This window comes from Prosopis cineraria, unplaced genomic scaffold (assembly GCF_029017545.1).
Source record: "Prosopis cineraria cultivar Desert tree isolate PC_DT_omini unplaced genomic scaffold, ASM2901754v1 PC2, whole genome shotgun sequence".
Taxonomy (NCBI): Eukaryota; Viridiplantae; Streptophyta; class Magnoliopsida; order Fabales; family Fabaceae; genus Prosopis; species Prosopis cineraria.
This window is the reverse complement of record NW_026555333.1, coordinates 13057788-13080584: the sequence shown is the minus strand read 5'-3', so window position 1 is coordinate 13080584 and position 22797 is coordinate 13057788. Positions and strand designations below refer to the sequence as shown.

Sequence of the window (22797 nt, the reverse complement as noted above, 5' to 3'; positions counted from 1 at the left end):
CTGAGTTATCATGTATATATATAATTTATTAATTTTTAAATTATATTTAGCTTATTAATTACTTTATTTATTTTATTTTTAATATTTTATACTTAAATAAAAGTAAATATATAATTTGATAAGTTAAACCCCTAACCCCTCATTAAAATGAGTTACTATCACTCGACAAGCTTTATTTTATTTATAAGCATTGTTTATTTTAGTATAAACAATAACAAAATTGACTTAAGTCCAAACAGCCAATATGAAGCCCAAAATAGAATTAATAAATTGAACTGAATTGTCAAATTTTAATTCTGTCCTTATTCAATTCAATTCGGTTCATATTTTTAGCATTGTTCGGTTGATCTCTTTTTACATGGTTTGACACCGAACTGATTGATACTCACATGTAATTGGAATCTCATCCATCCTTTAATAACTCAGTGGACCAAAAAAATACATTCATCAGAGCAATTTATCCCCCCAAAAAAAACTTGACCCGGAATTAGAAGCCCATGTGACATGGTAAGATAAGTGATAATCAGGTAATATCAAGTAACGATGTGAGACTATCATAGACAAGCCAAACTATCACCCCTGTAAAGCAAGTGTAAAAGATAAAGTGTCGACAAAATGAATCAAGAGAAAGCCACATTAGGTGCAAGAGAATGTTAGCGCCAAAAAAAAAAATGAAGCACGTTCAAGAAAGGCCAAGGTTGAGAAACAGATGCCCGCAACAAAATCCAAAAATGAGGTGGGGGTTCTGTGTGGAAGATGATTCATTCCTTCACAATTTTCCTTATTCCCTTATCATCCCTCTCGCTGGGTTCAACCAATTATTATTCCAACCATGCGCTCTTAGAGGACTCATCACCGATTCACCAATGATAGCTATGTGTCTCAGTTAAACTACAAGCCCATTCAATTTTTTCCCTTTCAGTTTCCGGTTTCTTTAACGGTTTTTTTTTTATTTTCAGTTCTGTAGTGTTTCATGCTGATTTTGACAACAGTTACCGACCGATAGGTCTGCCAAACGCAATCCACCTGGGTAGAGTTTTAGACCTCTCTGACTGCATTACTGAAACAAGCTGATTTAGTACTTTGCGTATAATTCAGCCGTAACCAGATCCATTGGACAAGTTTCATGAGAAGTAAATGAATCCTCACAACCTTAAAAAAAAAAAAAAACAGGTAAAAAGGCAAATATACTCACAAAGTGATCAGTCAGAAACACTCAATATTTTAAAGTGAGAAAACGAGCAAACATACTCATAACATTATATGAGAGAGTGCAAAAGTGATCAGACCATTAACTTTAACCGTTAAATGCTAACTGTGCATGTCATGTGTCAGCTTTTGCGGACTTGGACTAATAAAGGGATAAAAATACTCATGAAGTCATCAATCAAGAGCAAAAATATCCACCACGTTACCAGAGTTGGTGCAAAAGTGACTAATCCATCAAATTCCTTAAATGTTGACCATTTAGCTAACATCTAAGTAGAAGTTAACTATTTTTTTCGCTAATGTAGATTGAAAATATTCCCAGATAAATTTTTATAAATGTTGATCAATCACCATATAAGTACCCATAATTAGTGACTAATCTGTCAAAATTCATATTACATGATTTTTTTTCTATCGTCACATATCTTACTCCCTTCCTTCCTCCCTTTTCACTCATTTTTTGCCTGCAAAACCTGATATTCAACATAGTGAGATGAGTTATACACATTTAAAAATCAACACTGAGCACCCCTCCTATGCCACGCTACCTTAAGAACATTGTTACAACTTTAAACAATTTCATTCATAATGGGTTCAAAAATTTTAAATGATTTACATCATTGCTGCAAAAAAACAAGCAATTTAATTTGATATTTAATTAAAATGACATTTTCTCACATGATATTCATATAATGATTGATTAACCTTCAAAAAATTCCATCTAGAAATATTTTGTTTGTGTCAGCAAAAAAATGATCAACTTTTGTTATGAATATTTTTACTTATGATTGATGATTTTGCAAATATTTTTGCTCATTTATTAGTCCATGTCAACAAAGACTCACATAGCATGCACAATCAATACTTAACAATCAAAATTAATGACGTTAAGTCAAAGTTAACAATCTGATTACTTTAACACCCACTCATATAACGTCACTCATATAACGTTATGAGTATTTTTACCCTTTTCCTCACTTTAAGATACCGAGTGCTCCTGACTAACCACTTTGTGAGTATTTTTATCCTTTTACATTTCTTTTTTTTTTTTTTTTGAGGGATGGTTTGGTATTTGACTCCTCTTCGCGTCCTAGCCAGAAAACCTAGCCTATAGAAGTGGCTGCAGTCTCTTGAGGCAGCAAATCAAAATAAGCATCTAGTATTCTTTCACACACACACTAACTTCAGCCATATGTAATTGTTAATAACTTCAATCCTTGTGCCCGCTAAAAACTTCTATAAATTAGTTGTTCTTTTTCTGCGCAAGACATACATGTTGATCGGTCAAAAATTGGAATCCCTAACCCCTGTATCAATAGATGAAAGGTAGCTGTCACATGCACTACATTCATCCAGTCCCTCAGTCTAATAGAGTGCAATTCCCCCCTAGAGAATATTCGTAAACACGCACAGGAAGCCACTTCATTTCCTTAAATCTACGGAAGCTTTAGTGATAATGCCACAGTACAAAAGCACAGCCCAAAAAAAAGTTACAATTTTTTCCTCCCCAATTTCTACTCCCAAATAACCTACCTATCTCACAAGCACCATAAAGCTTGAATGCTGCATGAATCTCATGGTAAAAAGAACTTCAAGAGTGGGTAGATACGTTTGAAACAACAAAGGCAGAGTTCGTACCACAGGAAGTTATTATTAATAGTTGAAAACTTGAAATGCTGCCTTGTTCTTTAGTCCTGCATTAGCATGGGCTAAAGAATTCAACAACCAACAGAACCTAAAAATTTTCAATGACTGCTAATCATTATCTACGCAAAGGCTTCTTTAGTAAGCACTAGGTTCAAGAATAACAAAAATTCACACGTACATGTTAAATTCAATGTGTGCAATCAGATGAGAACTTCCACGTTCATCCCTTTCTCTAAAGCTGCAGTTGGTACATGGAAAAGGGACTTGAGAAGGTATTGGTAATTGGCAAAGTGAATTCCCTAGAAGACAGCTTCCAGGTTAATGGTGGAAAGCCCATTCTCATTCCCTTTCCCATTCCCATTTTATACCAAATCCACCTAAAGAGAAACCAAAAGAACATACAGACAAACAGATGCCGAAACAGACCATCTCAAACGAAATCGTGACAGCGAAGCAAATAAACCATCCAGGACAAACAAACAGGGAAATGAATGAAGACATTTGTCTACTGATAGAGAAGGTGACAATTATAACCAGAAGCAAAATTGGAATATAAACTACAAAGATCGAAAGCATATCTTGCTACTGATAAAATGGCGTAAAGTAATTCAATCTGCAAAGTTTTCATCTACGTATATCTCGGAGAAGACAATATCCCAAGCAATTTGCTTTGGATCATACAAATGAGCAAGAAAAAGTCCTCCTATCAAGAAGGCAACTAGCTTAGTAAAGCAGGACAAGAAGATTGGTCCGAATAAACCTCGTGAAAGCCAACCAAGATACACGGGAACCCCGATCCGTTTACACGCGTGAAACAGACGATGCAGCGGCAGAAGAGGCAGCGCCGCCGAGGAACGACAGGAAACCGGAATTCATGGGTTCTTGATCGTCCAGAAACAGATCCTCAGGCATTCTGAATGCACCGTGCGCACAAACGATTGCCAACCCAACCATCAAAGCCGAAATCAAGAGAGATCCAACGTTGGTGAGAAAAACAACGAACACTGTCAACACCACCAGAATACCCAAAATTTCGCGATCAGTGAAGGTGCGACCAAAAAGGATAAGGGGCTGATCTGAAGGCCTGAAAAGGTACAGAAAGGCCCATGAGCCGAGGAGGCCGAAGAGAACAAGGAGCGAGAGCGGGTGGGAGATGAGAGAGATAGCCAATACGAGGGCAAGTAGGGTTATGTAGTTGACACGGAAGTAAGAGAAGTTCTTGCGGATCCGAGAATATGCTTCTGAAAGAGAATCTGGCCGGGACATTGCAGTCCGGTCAATGAGCTCCGACCACGGGCGGCGCTGGGAGAATCCCTGGCGGACAGAAGAGGAGAGGCGTGCGATGAAGGACCGAAAGGCAGGCGTAGCAATTGGAGGCTGAGACTGGGAAGCCGTGGTGCCGCTGTTGGATTGGGGGTTGGAAATCGGAAGTGTCGGCGGAGAAGCCATGGGTGGCGCGTGAATCTCCGACTACCGCGTGAGGTTATGCTACTGCAAGAGAGCGAATGGCCAAGGGGAAACGCGGATTTGGAGAGGAATGGTTTTCTTCGATACTGAGACTAAATTCGTTGCTAGGTCCGACTTCCGCGATGCTAAGATATGTGTCCCGGGTCGCCTTTTAATTTCAAAGGTCACAGGTCAAAAAAATAAAAAATTCACAGGTCGCAGTGCACAATGAAATAAAAAGCACATTAATAATAATTCTCTTTAATTCTAGAGTTACATTACTGAAAATGTATATGAAAAGAATTGATTAGAGAAAACAAACTTTTAAATGACACTTAAGTTATTTGAGAGATTAGTTCCTTGATTGTCGACTGTAAAAATATCTTAGCAAGCTACTAATAATAATAATATGATTTTAGAATAAAAATCAAATCTAGATGAAATGATTAAAATATCAATTAATCTCTGTAATAATGACTTCTTTTAACATTTTTTCCACAAAATTTTTCCTACAATGCTAAGTAAGCTAATTTTGTTGGCAAAATAGCTTAGCATTATGAAGTTATGTGTGTGTTGTTGTTGTTTTTTTTTTTTTTTAATGTGGTGTATTTGTTTTTGTTTTTATTTTTTTTTACCCATGGCATGTTGCTATTGGAGATAATCTTGTTTGAATCATTATTAAGTACAGAATATAGATACTTCTATTGATAAGTTTTTAAATTTTAATTTTAATTTATCATATTATAAAGGATTAACTTTTTTCACTAAACATAATTACATAAATGGTAATGTATTTGTTTTGGTTCAAAATGGTGGTTTAGCTTTGTTGGGCTCATACTCCTATTTAGTGGTTATCTAATGAATCACATGTGAATGCTGTGGGCCATTAGGTCATTTTTTTTTTTTAATTCTTAGGATTCATTCGGTTTCTATCTTGGGAAAATCACACTGAAGGATCTTTGGAGAATTTCATTTACCGAGAATGATCAAATAATTATGAGTCCACACTATAGGATCAAGGGACTAAAATGTAATTAAATTTTAATGTAAAAAGATAAAGCGGCCACCAGAGCTTCAGTGTCAGTCACCATGACTAATGAGGGAGATAGATTAATTTTTTTTTTTAAGTAAACAATGTAGAGTTTGAACCCACATTCTCTTGGCAATCAAAAAAATAGTTAGCCACTGGGCTAATAATTCCTTTCAATTATGTAATGCAAATCTTTATGTATGTATCTATGTATGTTTAACTTTGTTTTCACTTTTTATGTAAATATTTATCAAAAGCTTAATGGTTACTTATTATTTTATAAATAACTACTTGTTAAACTATTAATGTGACTCTTTAGTTTTTATAAATGTTCCTACCATCCAAATGTGATGTCCCTGTCTTTGTCATTGCCTTCTTAGACATTGGTTCTTACAAAGGTATCATGAAACCTCATATTCTTCCTAAACAAGAATGAGATGATTGGTTAAGGTATATAAGGCCTATTAGTCTTGGGCTTGAAGGAGATGGACGAGTTTTCATTAATAATTTAATAAGTAATCATTTATAAAATAACAAATCTTATTACTGGCTTTGAAAATTTATCTTGATAATTTGATAAATAAATTTTAGTAAAATTATAAGTTTATATAAGCTTTTAACATGTAAGTTTTTAGTAATAAAAATAAGTAAACATTTAAAAAATTGCTTCATATTAAATTTCTTTAACAAGTCCCCACTGATAATTTAATAAATAATTATTTGTGAAATTACAAGTCCTGTTACTAGTTTCAAAAAATTTTCTTAATAATTTGATAAGAAAATTTTACTAAAATAACAAGTTCATATAAGTTTTTGACATGTAAGTTTTTTATAATAAAAAAAGTAAACATTTATTAAAAAAAACTCCTTATTAAATTTCTTTAACAAGTCCCCTTTACTAATTTAACAAATAACAATTTATGAAATGACAAGTCTTATTACTAGTGTTGAAATTTTTTTTTGATAATTTAACAAGTAAATTTTAGCAAAATACTAAGTTTACAAAAGCTCTTGACATGTAAGCTTTTGATAATAAAAAATAAGTAAACATTTTATCAAAAACAATGCATATTAAATTGTTTGATAAGTCCCACTAGTAATTTAATAAGTAGTCATTTATAAAATGATAAATAACCATTAAGCTCTTGATAAGTATTGATATAAAAAGTAAAAATAAAGTCTAAAATATGTATAAAGATTTGCATTATTCATTTAACAAGTTCATATCAATATTTTAAAATCTTATATGAATTTATTATTTTATTAAAATTTATTTATCAAATTATTAAGAGAAATTATCAGTGCTAGTAAGGGGACTTATCATTTTATAAATGGTTGCTTGTTAAATTACCATCAAGAACTTGTCATTTCTAACAATAAAAATAAGTAAATATTCATAAAAATCAATTCATATTAAAAATTTTAACAAGTTCTGTTGTAATTTAATAAGTAGTCATTTATAAAAAAAATCATTAAACTCTTGGTAAATATTGGCATGAAAAATAAAAGCAAAGTTTAAAATATAATGAAACTTGCCATTTCACAAACAGTTACTTGTGTAAAAATTTGCTTACATAAACATAATTAACTACCAAATCTAAAGTAATCAAAGGTGTAATCCAATAATGATTATCTAGTTTGTCAAATTGTACAATTAGGATCCCGAGTTTTTAATATTTAAAATACTCCCATACACTTTCAACCTTTACAAATCAAAGTTTAAAACTCATGCAAAAGCACGAAAATTAAAAAAGAATCAAAACATTTGCATATCGACTTTAAAATAGTGAACTGTGCAAAACAGGACATGCACTGGTGCATTGCACGAATTTGATAGTAAATTTTGCTGTCATATGATAACACCCGGGACAAACATTCAAGCATCCTAATTCTCTATCTGACATCCAATTGAAATAATCTAAGTGTCTATAAATAACTTTCTCATAATTCTAACTAATAGTACAAGTTTTATAATCAAATCATTTTTCTACAAAAAGTTGGACACCCAATATAAATTTCACTCCTTTTTCACATTAACTTACATCTAGGGTGTTCGAGTTCCAACACATGTGCCAAAAGCCTATACTAACTCTTAGACCATACTCAATAGATCAATTTAGACCAATACACCACAATTAATCAATTACACATATTACACAAATTCACCACCCAATCCCTTAATTCATAAAAATATGAAGGGAGAGATAACTTACATAAAATCATTAATATCCATCTAAAAGCAACCCAATTACACTTTACCCTACTTGTATTAGTATTTTGGCCCTATTTAAACTTTACAACCACATATCACTAGCTTAGGGCATAAAATACTTTCAGTTATAATGTAAGTAGACAAAATAATTGAATGAAATCCTAGTTGGCAAATTAACAATATTTAATACACATAATCTAAAACTAAGAGACTTACAAGTAAGATTTATTCAAAATCTCATGCCTCCGATCATTTTCCTCGATCTTAGTCTGATAAGCTAAGCCCTGAAATATTTAATAATGAGAAATGACACAATTATTCAGTAACCAAGGTCAATCTGACTTATACAGTTACATATCAATTATATTTGGATGTAAATGGCAATGAATTCAAAACATTACATGCTCATAAATCAAGTATAGCCTTAGCCACAATATTAGCAACCATGTGACCGGGTGTGCAATAATTAACATCGAATATATCACAATTATGCATATCTTAGGGTCTAAAAAATAACAATTATGTGCTCCTAAAATACGTGAGACCACAATAATAACAATCATGTGGCTAGAACTAAATGCATAATCAATGCCAACTTCATACTCTTCTAATACCTCTGACATGAAATTGATGGCTATTAAACGGTTGTGTTCACAACTCGAACTAACCCAACCTTCCACTTGTGAGGAGCTATCGAGCTAAGATTAACTTGCCCACTTGTGTACTATAGTTTCTCCCAATACTAATAACCATAGGGCATTATACCCTTAATCTAGCCTCTTTATGAAATAATGAAGACTAGTTAGGTTTGAGTTTTTAAAAAAAATAAGTAAAACAATCCTGAATCAATTATAGGATAAGGGTTACCTCCCAATTTCAACTGTTAGTGCCAAGACAAGCTTCTGATTCCAATGGTAAACAACTTTTATCACATGAATTTACCAATCTACTCTTCTCTTTAGGCAAAACTCTTATCAATGATCATGCTCTACATATATTAACACTTAATATATCATTTTTTTAACATAATTCATCACATATCAATTCACACAAGTTTTTTTCTTTATACTCATCCACGTATCATAATTCACATATTCGTCATACTCCACATGTCAAATACCATATATTTATCACTTTTCATAATGGCATGCTTTCAATTATCATCACTAACCATATATATATATATATATATATAACATGAATATATTCTCCAAAATCCAAGATAATGCCACATATAATTTATCACATTGCCAAAATTTGCATCAATAGTTTTCAAACACCGAACAAGTTCCAAATCATTAAATTCTACAAATAACTAATTAAAAAACAACTATACAAACTAGATTTTCCTCCTATTACCTCAAGCCTTTGAGAGGTCAAAGATTTATCCCTTAAAACACAACTTCTAAAGCTTGTCAAATAGCTCAAATGGTGCCAAAATTAAATAATCTACAACCAAACACAAGAACATTCATCAATATCCCCTTTTCTAAGTAACTTCAAACATTATAACTCTTCACTCTCCTTTTTATTTAAGTCATAAACTCACTCTCAATTATACCCATTGAGTTTACTAAGTCCCAGCAACTCACATTATTATTAATAAACCATTAAACTATCATTAAAGGCCATCAAACACTCCTAACAACCCTCATAAATATCAATTTTCTATTAGTAATGGCCCTCAACCACCAAAAACTCACAAAACTATTAATGTAATGTTTAAATACTCTAAACATCTCTTATTATCACTATTTTAGCCATTAGGTTCGGACCCATAGCTCATATGAACCGTTAATTACTCTCCCAATTCAAACCTTAACTTTGAAAATGGAAGAAAAGGGGAGGGAGAAGCATGATGTACTTACATTGGGTGTTAAAAAGCTTCAAAATACCTCTAGTGGTTCCTAAGTTCATGCCCTAGCAGAGCAATAATTGTGCTCTTCGTTCCTTCTTCTTCTTTCTTCTGATTTCTCAAGCAGACATGAACTGGTTTAAATAAAATTTTGGCTGTGCACCATGGTGCATGTAGCCCATGACACGGAGAGGCTCATCGTTCTTAAGTTGCCTCTGTGTACCATGGTAGATGTTTTTCACATCACAGCATATGGCACAGAGGTCCCTTATTCAATTCTTTCTTGTTTTCCAATGCACGAATGGCCTGACCTTATCTCGGACCCGCATTTAGGTTTAAAATCACAATCAAACATACTTTTTTAACCTATTTGGCTATACATTACATTATTAAACTAATTTTTCTCATTAAGCTTAGTTAATTGGGTTTCAATTTCTAAGATGTTACAACTTGTTAAATTATCTATGGGACTTGTTAAAGAAATTTAATATGGAATAATTTTTGTAAATGTTTACTTATTTTTATTACCAAAAGTTTATATGCCAAAAGCTTATACAAACTTATTATTTTATTAAAATTTATTTATTAAATTATTAGGAGAAATTTTCAAAGTCAATAATGATACTTATCATTTTATAAATAATTATTTGTTAAATTATTAATAGGGACTTGTTTTTCAAATCATCAAAGAAATTTTTAATATTAGTAATGGGATTTGTGATTTCACATGTAGTTACTTGTTAGAATAGCAAAGGAGACTTGTTAAAAAAATTTAATATGGATGATTTTTATAAATATTTACTTGTTTATTATAAAAAAAATTACATGTCAATGGCTTATATAAATTTATTGTTTTACTAAAATTTTATTATCAAATTATCAAGAGAAATTTATAAAACCAGTAATGAAACTTGTCATTTCACAAATGGTCACTTATTAAATTATTAATGGAGAATTCTTAAATAAATTTAATATGGAGCATTAAAGCTTACATGTCGAAAGCTTATATGAACTTGTTATTTTACTAAAATTTACTTAAATTATCAAGAGAAATTTTTAAAACTAGCAATAAAATTTTTCATTTTAAAAATGGTTACTTATTAAATTGCTAATGGACACTTGTCATTCTTGGTAATAAAAACAAATAAACATTTATAAAAACTAACAAGTCCCATTAGTAATTTAACAAGTAACTATTTGTAAAATGACAAGTAACCATTGAGCTCCTAATAAATATTGGTATGAAAAGAGAAAATGAAATTATATATATATATATATATATATTTTACATTATATAATTGAAAGGAATTGTTAGTCTAGTGGCTAACTATTCTTTTAGTGGCGAAGAGGAGGATATGAGTTCAAACCCTATCTTGGCTTAAAAAAAATTAATCTATCTCCCTCATTGGTTGGTAACTGGCACCATAGCTTTGACAGGCAATTAGGCTACCAACATCAAAGCTCTAATGATCGGTCTAGCCACCGACGGCTGGTGATAGTGAGAAGATATTTGTTTTAAAAGATAAGAGGTAGTTTTGTCTTTTTATACTCAAATTTAATTATATTTTTGTCTCTTGGTCCTATAGCATGAATTCAAAATTATTTGGTCCTTCTTAATAAATAAAATCCACTAGAGGTACTTCATTGTGATTTTTCCTCCTCATTTTTTTGAATGAAAATAATACAAGGGCTTAAGCCTAGAAGCCAGAGCAACTACAACTCATTTTAGTTTTTCAAGTGATTAAATAACCTTATATATAACATATTATTAACCAATAAAGATTGATTCAATTAAGAATAATTTAGTTCATAACTCATAAAATTAAAAAATTAAATATTACCATTGATATAAGGATTTTATTAATGAAATGTACAACCTTGATCAAATCCCACTATTCATAACTATACAAAACAATGTTGTCAATCCTTGACAAATACTGTGCACAAATGGTCCATGGATAGGAGGATTTATCCGCCACTGGAAAAATAAGTTCCACATCGAAAGGAAAAAGAGAGGTGAAGAAGGTGAAAGGTAGATGCTATATACCCATTATAAGCTTGCACTGGTTTGTGGTAGTCATAACACTACGTAACCTTCACTCAGAATGAACGGCTCGGACACACACACACACACAGATCTGGAATGTTTGGAGCTACGATGATATAAAAAGAAAATTTTCAACTTGGAAAGACTAACTCCCTTAGTTGCTAGAAACACTATTACACTTGATATTCATTTTTGGGCACATTTTCTAAAATTGACATATATAATTTTTTGTAAAATTTTATCTTTTGTTTTTCTAACTTGTTCTCATTTTATTATTTTTTTAAAAAATATAAAATATTTTATCTTGTTTTAAAAATATACATTTAATAAAATTAACAGATTTTAAAATTTAGATTATCCATTTTTTTAACTTTTACTTAAGTAGCTTTAGAAAATTTAGTATTGTTATCATACAACACTACAACTAGAGGTGAGAAACAAGTAAGCCAAGCCCATATGGGCTCAATGTGTAAACCTAATTACTTAAAAATCAATCATTTTTTGAAACATGGCTTTTATTTAAAGAGTTTAGGGTTAGGTTCCATAAACTCATTTTTATTATTTTTATTTTTTTAAAACTAAAACTTTCATTTATAATATTTCATATTCTTATTTAAAATAGAAATTATAATGTTTAAAAATTAAAAATAAATAATAAAAAATTTAAATTTTAAAATATAAACATATATTCTAAAATTTAAATTTAATTTAAAATATTTTATTTTTTATGGTTAAAACAAAAACAAGCTCAAGTGGTCTTTTTGTGCCCAATTTTTCAAGACCTATCAAGTTAAGCTTTAAAGCTCGACTTCATTGAAAAAAAGGCCATTTTTCAATTCAAACTCTATAAAAATAGGTATAAATGAGTGACCCATCACGCCAGTCCTTATTTTTGACTCTAAGCATAACATTCTCAAGCCTTCCCTTCTCTTGATCCCTAGATTATTCATAGGGATATTGTGTAACTATTTTATTTTATTAAGGGTTAATATGCAACTGAAACTTTGAACTCTTTGTTTAGGGGTAATTTGAACCTTAAATTTATATTTAGTACATTATGAACCTTAAAAAAAATAAATTTCAGGCAATTTCACCTCCATTATTAAATTAAAACAAACGTCTATTACTTTTTTTAAAAAAATGAGGCCTAGTGTGCAATTTGCCTCAAATTTCACTCTCACTCTCTCCTACTCTCATTTGAGAAAAATTACACATCAAATCCTATTTTTTAAAAAAGAAGGACATTTATTTATATTTAACAATGGAGGAAAATTATCCCAAGTTTAATTGCTTATATTTTCGAATGTATCAAATATGAGTTTATGGTTCAAATTACTTGTGAACTTATAGTTTGAGATTCAAATTACATATTAACTTTCTCATTAATACCATTTCATCTTTAGTGTGTGCATCACCAAAACAACCTAAATCAATTTGGTTACTGTTGCCATGAGCGCTCGCACACACCCCTTTAGCTTTTTTTGTGAAATTGTATTTTGAATTTAAACTTATTGTGGTATCAAACTAATCTGAATCGAATTAGGATGAGATCCTTTCATGCGGAAACTTTATCATTAATGATGTTGCATTCTTCAAACTTAAATTCAAAAAATTTGGTCAAATTGGCACAACTCCTTAGCTCATGCTTTTGCTTTATTTTTAAATGTGGACTTCTACTCTCTAATATTAAATGAGATGAAAGTAACTAGATATGGATGAAGGACTTTTAAATATTGAGAGATGAAAACTAACGGACTAATTTTACGGGGAGTAATTTTAAAAAAGTTTAAGCTAGGGAAAAGCTCGATTAAAGATTATATCGATAGATGAATTGATTTTTCCTAGTAGCATAATACATATCAAAATCAATTATAAATTCATGATCACAGTTATCTCATAAGTTACTATTATTTATTTTTAAATTCAACTTTTTAATTATACTTTTCTAAAAAATTATCGAAAAATCATATAAATTATTTTACAAATCATATTTTTGGGTCCAAAATTGATTTAAATATGTATAGAAGTGTTTGCATATTTTTTAAGAAATTATAATTTTGGATTCATGATTGATTTTGGCACATATAATGGTGGTTAGATATTTTTAAAAAATCATGACCATGGATTCATAATTAATTCTAATATGTAATAGGAATTTTTAAATATATTTTTGTAAAACCATGAATTTTACTTTTAAAATTTATTCCAAAAGTTATTCAAATTGATAATTAGATTCTGTGTTCGCGTTTTATCACAAAACACAGCAGATTCTGTGGCCATGTATTCAATTGAGCGATAAATCAATCTTTCATTTCCCATCTAAGAAAAGATTTTTTTTTATAGAGTTAAAGTACAATTTTTTTTGTACTTATTTTTAGAAGTGCTAAATACTCTATATTTTTAAATGGAATAATTTTACTCTTGAACTATTTTTTCGAGGAGCAAAAAGCTGCCTCTATTAATGAACAGTTAACTTTGCAGTTATATGCTAATGTGGCATGTCTGTAGGTCTACACAGTGACATGTAAAAGTCTAACCATGTTATTTGATGTTAATTTGTCATTGAACTCTTTTTTCAAGAGCGTTGAACACTCTAAAGTTTTTTTCTAAAAGCAATGAGTACCTTGAAGTCTTATTAAAAAATTAATAAATATTTTCATATTTAATAATTAAAATATTATTATTTATAAATATTTATTTTAAATATTAACAATTCAAACTAGTATTTTATAAATTTTTAAACTTCTTTATGAGACAATGCCCAAATTGTTACGTTTTTTATGCATGTTGAAACTTGGTTACTTATATTTTTAATATTAGTTAAGTTCTTTAATTTTTTTGGGTCAACTAGTGATTTTCCTCCAAAATATTACACTGCTCAAATTTAATACTTTTTGTACGTTACAGTGTTAGAAATAAAATCAGAAATATGACAATCAGGACTAACAAAATGATAACAAAAATATTTATTTAAAAGATATTGCTTATTTTATTAATGTATTAAAAAAATTACTGAACAAGAAAGAAATGGAGAGATGAGGAGAAAAAACTCCTTCGTTAATTTAGAGATTTATTTTCTTTATTTTTAATATAAAATTATAAAATATTAAATATATTAAAATATTAAACTGAATGGTGTAATATTTTAAACAATAATATTTAAATTATTAAATATTAAAATACTTAATATTTTAATAATATTTATTAAATTTTATTTTAACAAGACTTTATATTACCTAGTGCTTTTGAAAAAAGATTTTAGGATGTTTAGCACTCTTTAAAAAAAAAGTTCAGTGACAAATTAGCACTAAAGAATATAGTCAAAGTCTTACATATTACTATACATGGGTTCTGCGCACAAACAATGTTAGTATATAATGGCAGAGTTAATGGTTCATTAATAGAAAAGTTTTTTTGCTCCTTAAAAAATAATTTGGGATAAATATGCCCCATTTAAGAGTATAGGATGCTCAATTTTCTTAAAAAATAAGTATAAAAGTAAAATTAAACCTTAACTCCTAAGTAATTATATTGCAACTCACAATCAAACATGTTAAAAAATGTGCTTGGGAGTAAGGCCTTATGTTTTCCAGAGTGCTTAAGAGTTGAGAGTAAGGCTTGATGGTTTTTTTTTTTTTTTGAAAGAATTTCAATAAAGATCCCTTCATTATATTTGCTTAAATTCAAAGTCTATAAATTTTTAAATTTTCATTGCAGTCTAAGGGTATTAATTTAATATTAAATTTTTTTAAAAATGATAAAATTGTCATTTATTTAAATTAATATCAAAACTGTCATACTTTTCTTGTTAATTGCCTTACTTTACTTGTAATGAACAAGTGAAGTAAGGAAAATAATAACATTTCGTAAGTAAATGAATAACATACAGTATATGAATTAGCATGTTATTTTAAAATGATTTAAATACCTTAACTTAAAACAAGTCACGTGAATTTCTGATATTAATTTACATGAGAGTCAATTTTATTATTTCTTTAAAAAATTTAATATTAAAATAATTACCCCTGAACTGTAATATAATTTCAAAAATTTAAATATTTTAAATTTAAATAAATGTGATGAATGAATCTTTATTAAAATTCTCCCTTTTTTTTTCTAGCTTTTTGAACGAAGGCTTTTCGTCAGCGTGTTACCCAAAGTTCAGAAACTTCAGGCTAGTTTGATGGATAAGTTCATCTAATCCCTTTTTCTACGAAAGAGTGGTGGTTTTTGTCACTGCACTCATGGGCTAATTGATCTGGCCATTTACGTGTAGCCAGCCAACAACTGTCAATATTTTAGACGTTCATCAACCACCAAACTCATCCAATTCTTTCTGTCCTGATTGGACAAAATCGAATTTCTATGTGATAAGATTGTATGACTCACATTCTAGGTACGGGAACATCGTGTCAATTTATTCACTCATACACATTATGTTATGAATATAATGTTCATATTCTAGGACTCAAACGGAACATAGTTTCTCATACACGACTGAAATTCGTTTGGAATTTCCCTTGAATCTTTCTCTTCCCGTTTATAGTTAAACTTCATGAGAAGTAACGAAAATAAAGTTTTGGAAGCAATAAAAATTGTATCACCTTTTTTGGGAGATAATAAATAAAAAGTGGTAAGTCAAGAAATGTGACAACTCTTGCTTACTTTTCACGAAAAGTAACTGTAAAATGCGGAGTTAAAAAATTACAGCCAGACATCAACGGAATTGGATTTAATGAAAAGCGTTAGTCTTTCAGGCAAGCCAGAATTCAAATCCCTGAAACTTCATGAGAAAAGTCTTCAGTAAAAAAATAATTGTAATAGCTGACTAATTCAAATTCATATGGAAAGGATAGGGTGAGATTTATGCAGTTGTTATAGGTTCATTCCTTCCTAAACTTAAAAAAGATGAAAACAACTTTAACTAATAGTTTACACTAATAATTAATAGCACATCATACTTTCACACACGAATATTGGTATTTGCTGTTATCCTAGAATTGGATTGCCCTAGCACATATATTTATTAAGAGTGTACTAACTATATTATATTTGAATTGCTTAAATTAAATTTAAGTAGTTTATTAATTTGTCATATAATGAATGAGAAACAATTAATGAAATCTAAATTGACCCTATTTAACATGGACTGTTATATTTGATCTAGATGGTCAAATCAGAAAGATGTAAGTATCATAAACATCTCCAAAGTTTTTGTCGAGTTTGGATTCCTCAAGCCCTACGCAAGCAAAGCTATAAATAATTAATCCATATACTTGTATTGCTTATAATTAATTGATCTGAAAGTTCTTTCACGAGCAAACTGGGAAGGCACATTGTTATCTTCGCTTAAGGAAAATTTAATTGACATCATTAATTTATTAAACTGGATTAAATATTTTCATTTAATATATCAATGTGATTAAATATAATTTGATTAATTATAATTGACTTGTATGTTGGTTATAGAAAACAGCAAAGCTGAAAAAACATAAAAGCACGTGAAAAGTTAAGGTTTCTAATCTTTTAATATATATGTTGAGGATGATGACTTTTTCTCTTCACGTGGTTGCATGAAACAGTGTTGCCATATATGCATGGATGCGTTTTCCTTCAACTTCCTTAGATCATCAAATGTTTTTCCCCTCCTTCCAATTATGAATCTTATTTCTGTCAGTGAAGTATCTACACCACAACTTCTGCCAGTAAAAGAAATTGCATGTTTCACTCAGTTCTGGTATATTGGTTTATTTATGCAAGCCACTAAGCTAGTTTGAAACTTTTCACATCGGATGTGATGGAAAAATATAGTTATCTTGTACGACATAACCATCTTTACTTCTCACTTTTCCCTGACCCAACTAACCACATTTTCTGACATGATCCTGCATTTATAAGGGAAGAGTAATTAGACGCCAAAGAAACGATCAAAAGAGCTTCCATTCATTCAATAAAACATGGCTGTCTTTACCTTTCCTGATGTATTTTTCTGGATTCAGAACCTTCCTCCAGTCTCAGAATGGAGTCCAGCCTCAGGTTCCATGACCTTATGCTTATGTTCTTCAAGTTCGTCCCAGCCTTCTCTTAATCTCACCATAGCCAGAAGTCTCCAATCTTCAAAACTCTTTTTCGCCATTATCGCAGACTTCAAGATCCCTGTAACTCTCTGGACCTCTAAACGATTCAAGCCCAGCTCTCATACTAAATCCATCAAGCTATTGGACGAATCAACTACCTCCCATGTTCTTGTCAACTTCATTGAAGCCATCCTTCATTACGGTTCTAACAAAAACAGCCCTTCCTTGAAGTTTCCCAAACTGGATTCCATTTCCGACCTCCCAGACATATTCAACCTTGCATTTCTCACCCTCTTGTTCCTGGTTATTATATATGAAGCTCCAGAAGATTTACGTATTGGATGCGTTAGCACGATTAAGAACCACTTGGCAGTTTCTGATCAATCGAGAGAAGCGTCGAAACTTCTGATGAAGCTATTGGGATCAAACTTGGAAGAGCTGTGGATGCGTTCTGTGAATCTGGCGATCACAAACTGCGTGGTGGAGCTGAGAACAGTGAATCAGAGTAGCTGCAGAACACCTTGTCCGTTGTTCTCTTGTGCTTTTTCAACTTTTGGGTTGTGGAAAGTTCAGCTGTACTGCCCTGTCATAGCCATGGACGTAGAGAATTCTAATAACCATGGTGCTGATGAGAGGCTTCAATTCTCTCTCAGATACCACCAGCTTGAAGGTGTTCTTCAGTTCAATTACAAGGTTACAGTTCAAGAGAAGTGGGTTGACATCGTGGTTAGCATTGACAACATAAGGTAATTAATTAATATTATTTTCATAATTAATTAATAATTCTTGGATAGGGGCCTCTAATGTATCTTGGTGCCTTTTATAATGTCTTGAATGCCTTCTCAATTTCCTTTTTTTTTCTTTGGAAAAACATTTTGATATATTTGAAATTTCAAAATGGTTGAGTTTTGTATTTTTTGCAATTTTCTAAAGAAAAATGTTAAAATTACACACTTTTATCTTTTTTTTTGGGGCCAACACACTTGTATCTTCAAAAAATTATAAAAGATACAAAATTCTATCATTTCAAAAGTTTACGAAATCAAAGTATCTCTTATTTTATGTAAAAATTAATGACTACTTAAAGAAAAGAGAAAAATAAAATTAGAGAAAATCACATTAGAGCTTACAGACAGCCCTTAATTCTTAAGTAAAATGTTGTAATTGGGCAATTAATTTGTTTATAATTATCGCAACATAAATTCTTTCTTGCACGACTGCAATTGGTAGGAGCTAATTAATCTTGTTATAGCAAGCGTGTAGTAATTTGATATGAAGCATTTTTTTTTCCCCAATAAACTCCCATAATATCCTTACGTCTGTTTGACACAACAACGACATGAGGCATGAGTGAGAGGGTAGAAAAAGGGGGAGAAAATAAGGAAAAATAATAAATAGAATATTATATATATAACCTTATCAAATTTAAGTTTTAGATTTATTTAAAGAAAGATTTATATTATAATTTTCCATTTTCTTATTTTAAAAATGTCAGTAGGTAGTTTTCGCTTATGCTTATTATATATCATTCACGATAAATTTTATCATTAGTGCATTTTTAAAATTATTTGATTAATTTCACTTTTTTTGAAAACATATTTCAATTTCACTTTATAGTCACAATAAAAAGGTAAATTCAATATTTTTATTATAAAAATAAGAAAGTCAACTTGATTGTGTGAAAAACCAATTTCATTACAAAAATTTAACATATAGACTAAAATGAGTAAATGTCATGTATATATACACAAAGAAGAAGCACTGAGCATGCTATGATAATTTAAGAAGTGATAAGGCATTAAGAGTAAAAAGTAAATTAGAATAATTTGGTTATAAAAATTAATTGCCTCTAATTTCTCCATTTTGCAGATGAATAGGGATTTAAATTGTTGCATGAAATGGACATAAAATACAGACGAAGTAATAGAGAGATGTTTTGGTGGTTCTCATCTCTTAGGTTCATCATGAGACCCCTCTCTTTTTCTCAACCATTGTAATCTCTTAATACTTATTCTTCATGTGTGTGTATAGTGGAAGAAGAAGAAAATTTATTAAAATTTTCTCTCTTCTCTCCACTTTTAAACCAAATATTAGGGGGACCTATTTAATTCTTGTATGTGGAAAGAGACCCTAAAAGAATCTTCTGTCATCGCAAGAATCAATAATGGATGAGTGTGGTAAGATTCAAGAATCAATTATTTTAACTAAGATATAATTTCAACTTAAAATTGTGAGACTTGATAGGTTTATAGATGCCTTCATTTTATTATATATTAATTATTAACAACTTTATTTACTATATTTTCATATTAACTCAAATTCACTTACACATGTACAACTAAACCGGAAGTTCGGAACCACCTCACATGCAGTTCAACTTTCATCATCTAATCGCTATTTACGTGCATCAATCATTTAATTTGCTAACAGATGTGACGTTGTGAAACTTGTGAACGAGACCCTTCTGAGAGGACGAGGAATAGGAGCAGGGGAAAAACATTTCCCTTCAAGGATATGCCTGGAACTCACACCCACACTCCAAAACCAAGTGTTGAGTCTATCAGTGAGCAAATCCACAGATAATCCACGAAGAGAGATAGGTATAGACAAGAGCATCGAAGCTTCACTGGAGCCAAACAATCCCTTGGGACTCAAGGTATCGGCCGGAGAGACAGCGACGGTGAGCCTGAAGCCATGGAAGTTCGAAGAATCCATGAACGGCTACAGTGCGAACCTGAACTGGTTTCTTCACGACAGCATAAACGGGAAAGAAGTGTTCTCGTCCAAGCCTTCCAAATGCGCGTTGCTCAACCCTAGGTCGTGGTTCAGAGACAGGTATTCGAGTGCTTACAGGCCATTCACGAGGCAAGGAGGGATCATATTTGCAGGCGATGAGTACGGAGACAGTGTGATGTGGAAAGTGGATAAAGGTGCTATTGGGAAGACGATGGAGTGGGAGATCAGGGGTTGGATTTGGTTGACCTATTGGCCTAACAAACACAAAACGTTCTACAGTGAAACTCGGAGGTTCGAGTTCAGAGAAACTGTTGATCTCCACGTCGCTTAATTAGCTTTCAAAATAATGATATATTGATATAAGATGACTTTATTTTTAATTTTCATCTAGCTATTTGTTGCCCACATAAAAGTGGAAAAATTCTAATGATTTTATGTCCCTGTTATTAGTTTTCTTTTATGAATGAACCTCTCTGTTGGTGCACATGACTGATCACTATTTATTTATTACTAGCTTAATTAGGATCTTTTTAGGAAAATCATGCTGTTGTTTTAGAGCAGACACACATGCATGTGATGACTCGAGAATAATAGATGAATATATTCCTTTATCGATCGAACCGATCAGAATGGTAAGCAATATATTAATCCGTTATGTTAATTAATAACAAATGATGACTTAATTTGGCTAAACATTTTCTTTATAATCATAAGGGGCTCAAAATCGACCAATAGGTTGAGTTTAGTGGAACCCCGGCTAGCCCTCACAATGTACCTTTTAATATCACAGTAATATAACAAAACAAATCCTACGCGTATTTAATTTTATATATTTTTTCTTAGAAATCCCGAAATAATATTTCACTGTGTTGTTTTTCATACATGATGGTAAGGTGTTTTTTTTTTTTTTTGGCCAATCATAATGATATTTCTTCTTTCTAGGAAATCCAGCTATAAAATGACAAAACGAAAAAATAGTTGACTAGGAGCCTGTTTGGTTTCTATAATCATTTTTTATTTTTAAAACTATTTTATAATATAGTATTTAAAATTATTTTTAAAATAAAACAAAATAAAATTTTTTGGTTATGTTAATTAACAAATAATTTTATAATTAAAAAAATAGACTGATAGTAATGGCTATAAGAAGTTAATGATGGTGATTAATAATAGAAATTAATCAAGTTAATAAAACATAGTGTATTTTAAAAATAAAAAAAATGAAAACAACTGAAAGTTATTTTTATTTTTTTTAAAAAAAAAAAATAAAAAATGTTTTAAAAATACTTAAATGAAAAACGTTTATCTAAATAAAATTTTAAATTTTTTCATGTTCAAAAATAAAAACTAATTTTTTAAAAATAGAAAATAAACACGCACTAGGTGTTTTTTAAATGATAAGGTTTTTGTTTTTTTTGGGCCTTTAGACCAACCATATATAAATAGATAAAGTATTTAAGTGTATCTCGCTAATTATACTCGCAAAACCTTCATGATTAAGGCCCCACTTATGAGAGAATTCAGATTAATTTGGATTGAGCTGGGCAGGCAATAAAATTTAAAATACTTAAACACTTCAGAATATCAGGTGGAAAAATAAAAATAAAAATGGATAAGCATGGTTTGCGTGAGGGAGATGAGTTTTCCGGACAATAAATGTGCGCTGGTTTTATTTCCATTTCCAATGTACTCATATAAAAATGAAAGAGAATTTATAATAGAAACAAGCCCGGTTGGAGATTGAAAGAGAAGTTATTATTGGAAGGAAAATATGAGACAGAAGGATCAATCTGAACCAAGATCAATCCCAAGACATCAATACAATATTTAATGATACAGAGAAAATTGAAAACTCGTGTTGTTTTTAGATAAATTAATGAGTTTTAACGTTTAATTTCTTTAATTGTTGTGAAACAAATTAAAAATAACATGTAAATAAGGTCAGAAGAACATTTATAAAGACATAAGGCACATAATAACCATGGGTTTTTTTTTTACCAACCCATAACCACATCAATTAAGTAAAATGCTTCTAACCCATTTCCCTATTATAATATGTTCCCTCGGTCCAATATTACATAGTATTTTAATTAAATCATATTCTCAATGAGTTAGGTAATTGTTTTTAAAATTATACGCTTTCACCATTATTAATTATATCCTTGTTTAAGAGTATTTCCCTATTATAATATGTTCCCTCAGCCCAATATTACATAGTATTTTAATTAAATCATATTCTTAACCAGTTAAATAATTGTTTTTAGAATTATACGCTTTTACCATTACTAATTATATCCTTGTTTAAGAGTATTTTTGAAAAACCTTGTTAACTGTATATTAAAAGCATAAAATATTTTATATTCTTAAAAATTTAATTTAAAAATAATAACATATTTATAAACCAAGTGAGTAATACACAATTGGCTCAAGATTTATGTCACACAAAAACAATGAATTCGAAATCAAAATCTATTAAGCACTCATTTATATTAAAGTATAAGACATTTTTAAGAAAATTTTTTCTTTTCAAAATATAAG

The 22797-nt window shown here is 30.3% G+C and overlaps 2 protein-coding genes across 2 annotated transcripts; one reads left to right on the top strand and one right to left on the bottom strand.

The window, feature by feature from the left end:
- Positions 1-3401: 3401 nt before the first annotated feature.
- Positions 3402-4458, bottom strand: LOC129303490 (PRA1 family protein B1-like). The gene has a single exon (XM_054942846.1). It carries the CDS (start codon positions 4303-4305, stop codon positions 3658-3660), a length of 648 nt encoding a protein of 215 aa, XP_054798821.1. The 5' UTR covers positions 4306-4458; the 3' UTR covers positions 3402-3657.
- Positions 4459-17412: 12954 nt separating this feature from the next.
- On the top strand, positions 17413-20694 carry LOC129301752 (uncharacterized). Its single transcript, XM_054940343.1, has 2 exons — positions 17413-18269; positions 19954-20694. The coding sequence occupies exons 1-2, from the start codon at positions 17488-17490 to the stop codon at positions 20588-20590; spliced, it is 1419 nt and encodes a 472-aa protein (XP_054796318.1). The 5' UTR covers positions 17413-17487; the 3' UTR covers positions 20591-20694.
- Positions 20695-22797: the final 2103 nt, after the last annotated feature.

Bases quoted from the DNA above. Each gene is read 5' to 3' on its own strand.
- LOC129303490 (XM_054942846.1), bottom strand. From the start codon at position 4,305: ATGGCTTCTCCGCCGACACTTCCGATTTCCAACCCCCAATCCAACAGC.
- LOC129301752 (XM_054940343.1), top strand. From the start codon at position 17,488: ATGACCTTATGCTTATGTTCTTCAAGTTCGTCCCAGCCTTCTCTTAAT. The intron at 18,270-19,953 runs GTAATTAATTAA...ATTTGCTAACAG, and splicing joins GTTAGCATTGACAACATAAG to ATGTGACGTTGTGAAACTTG.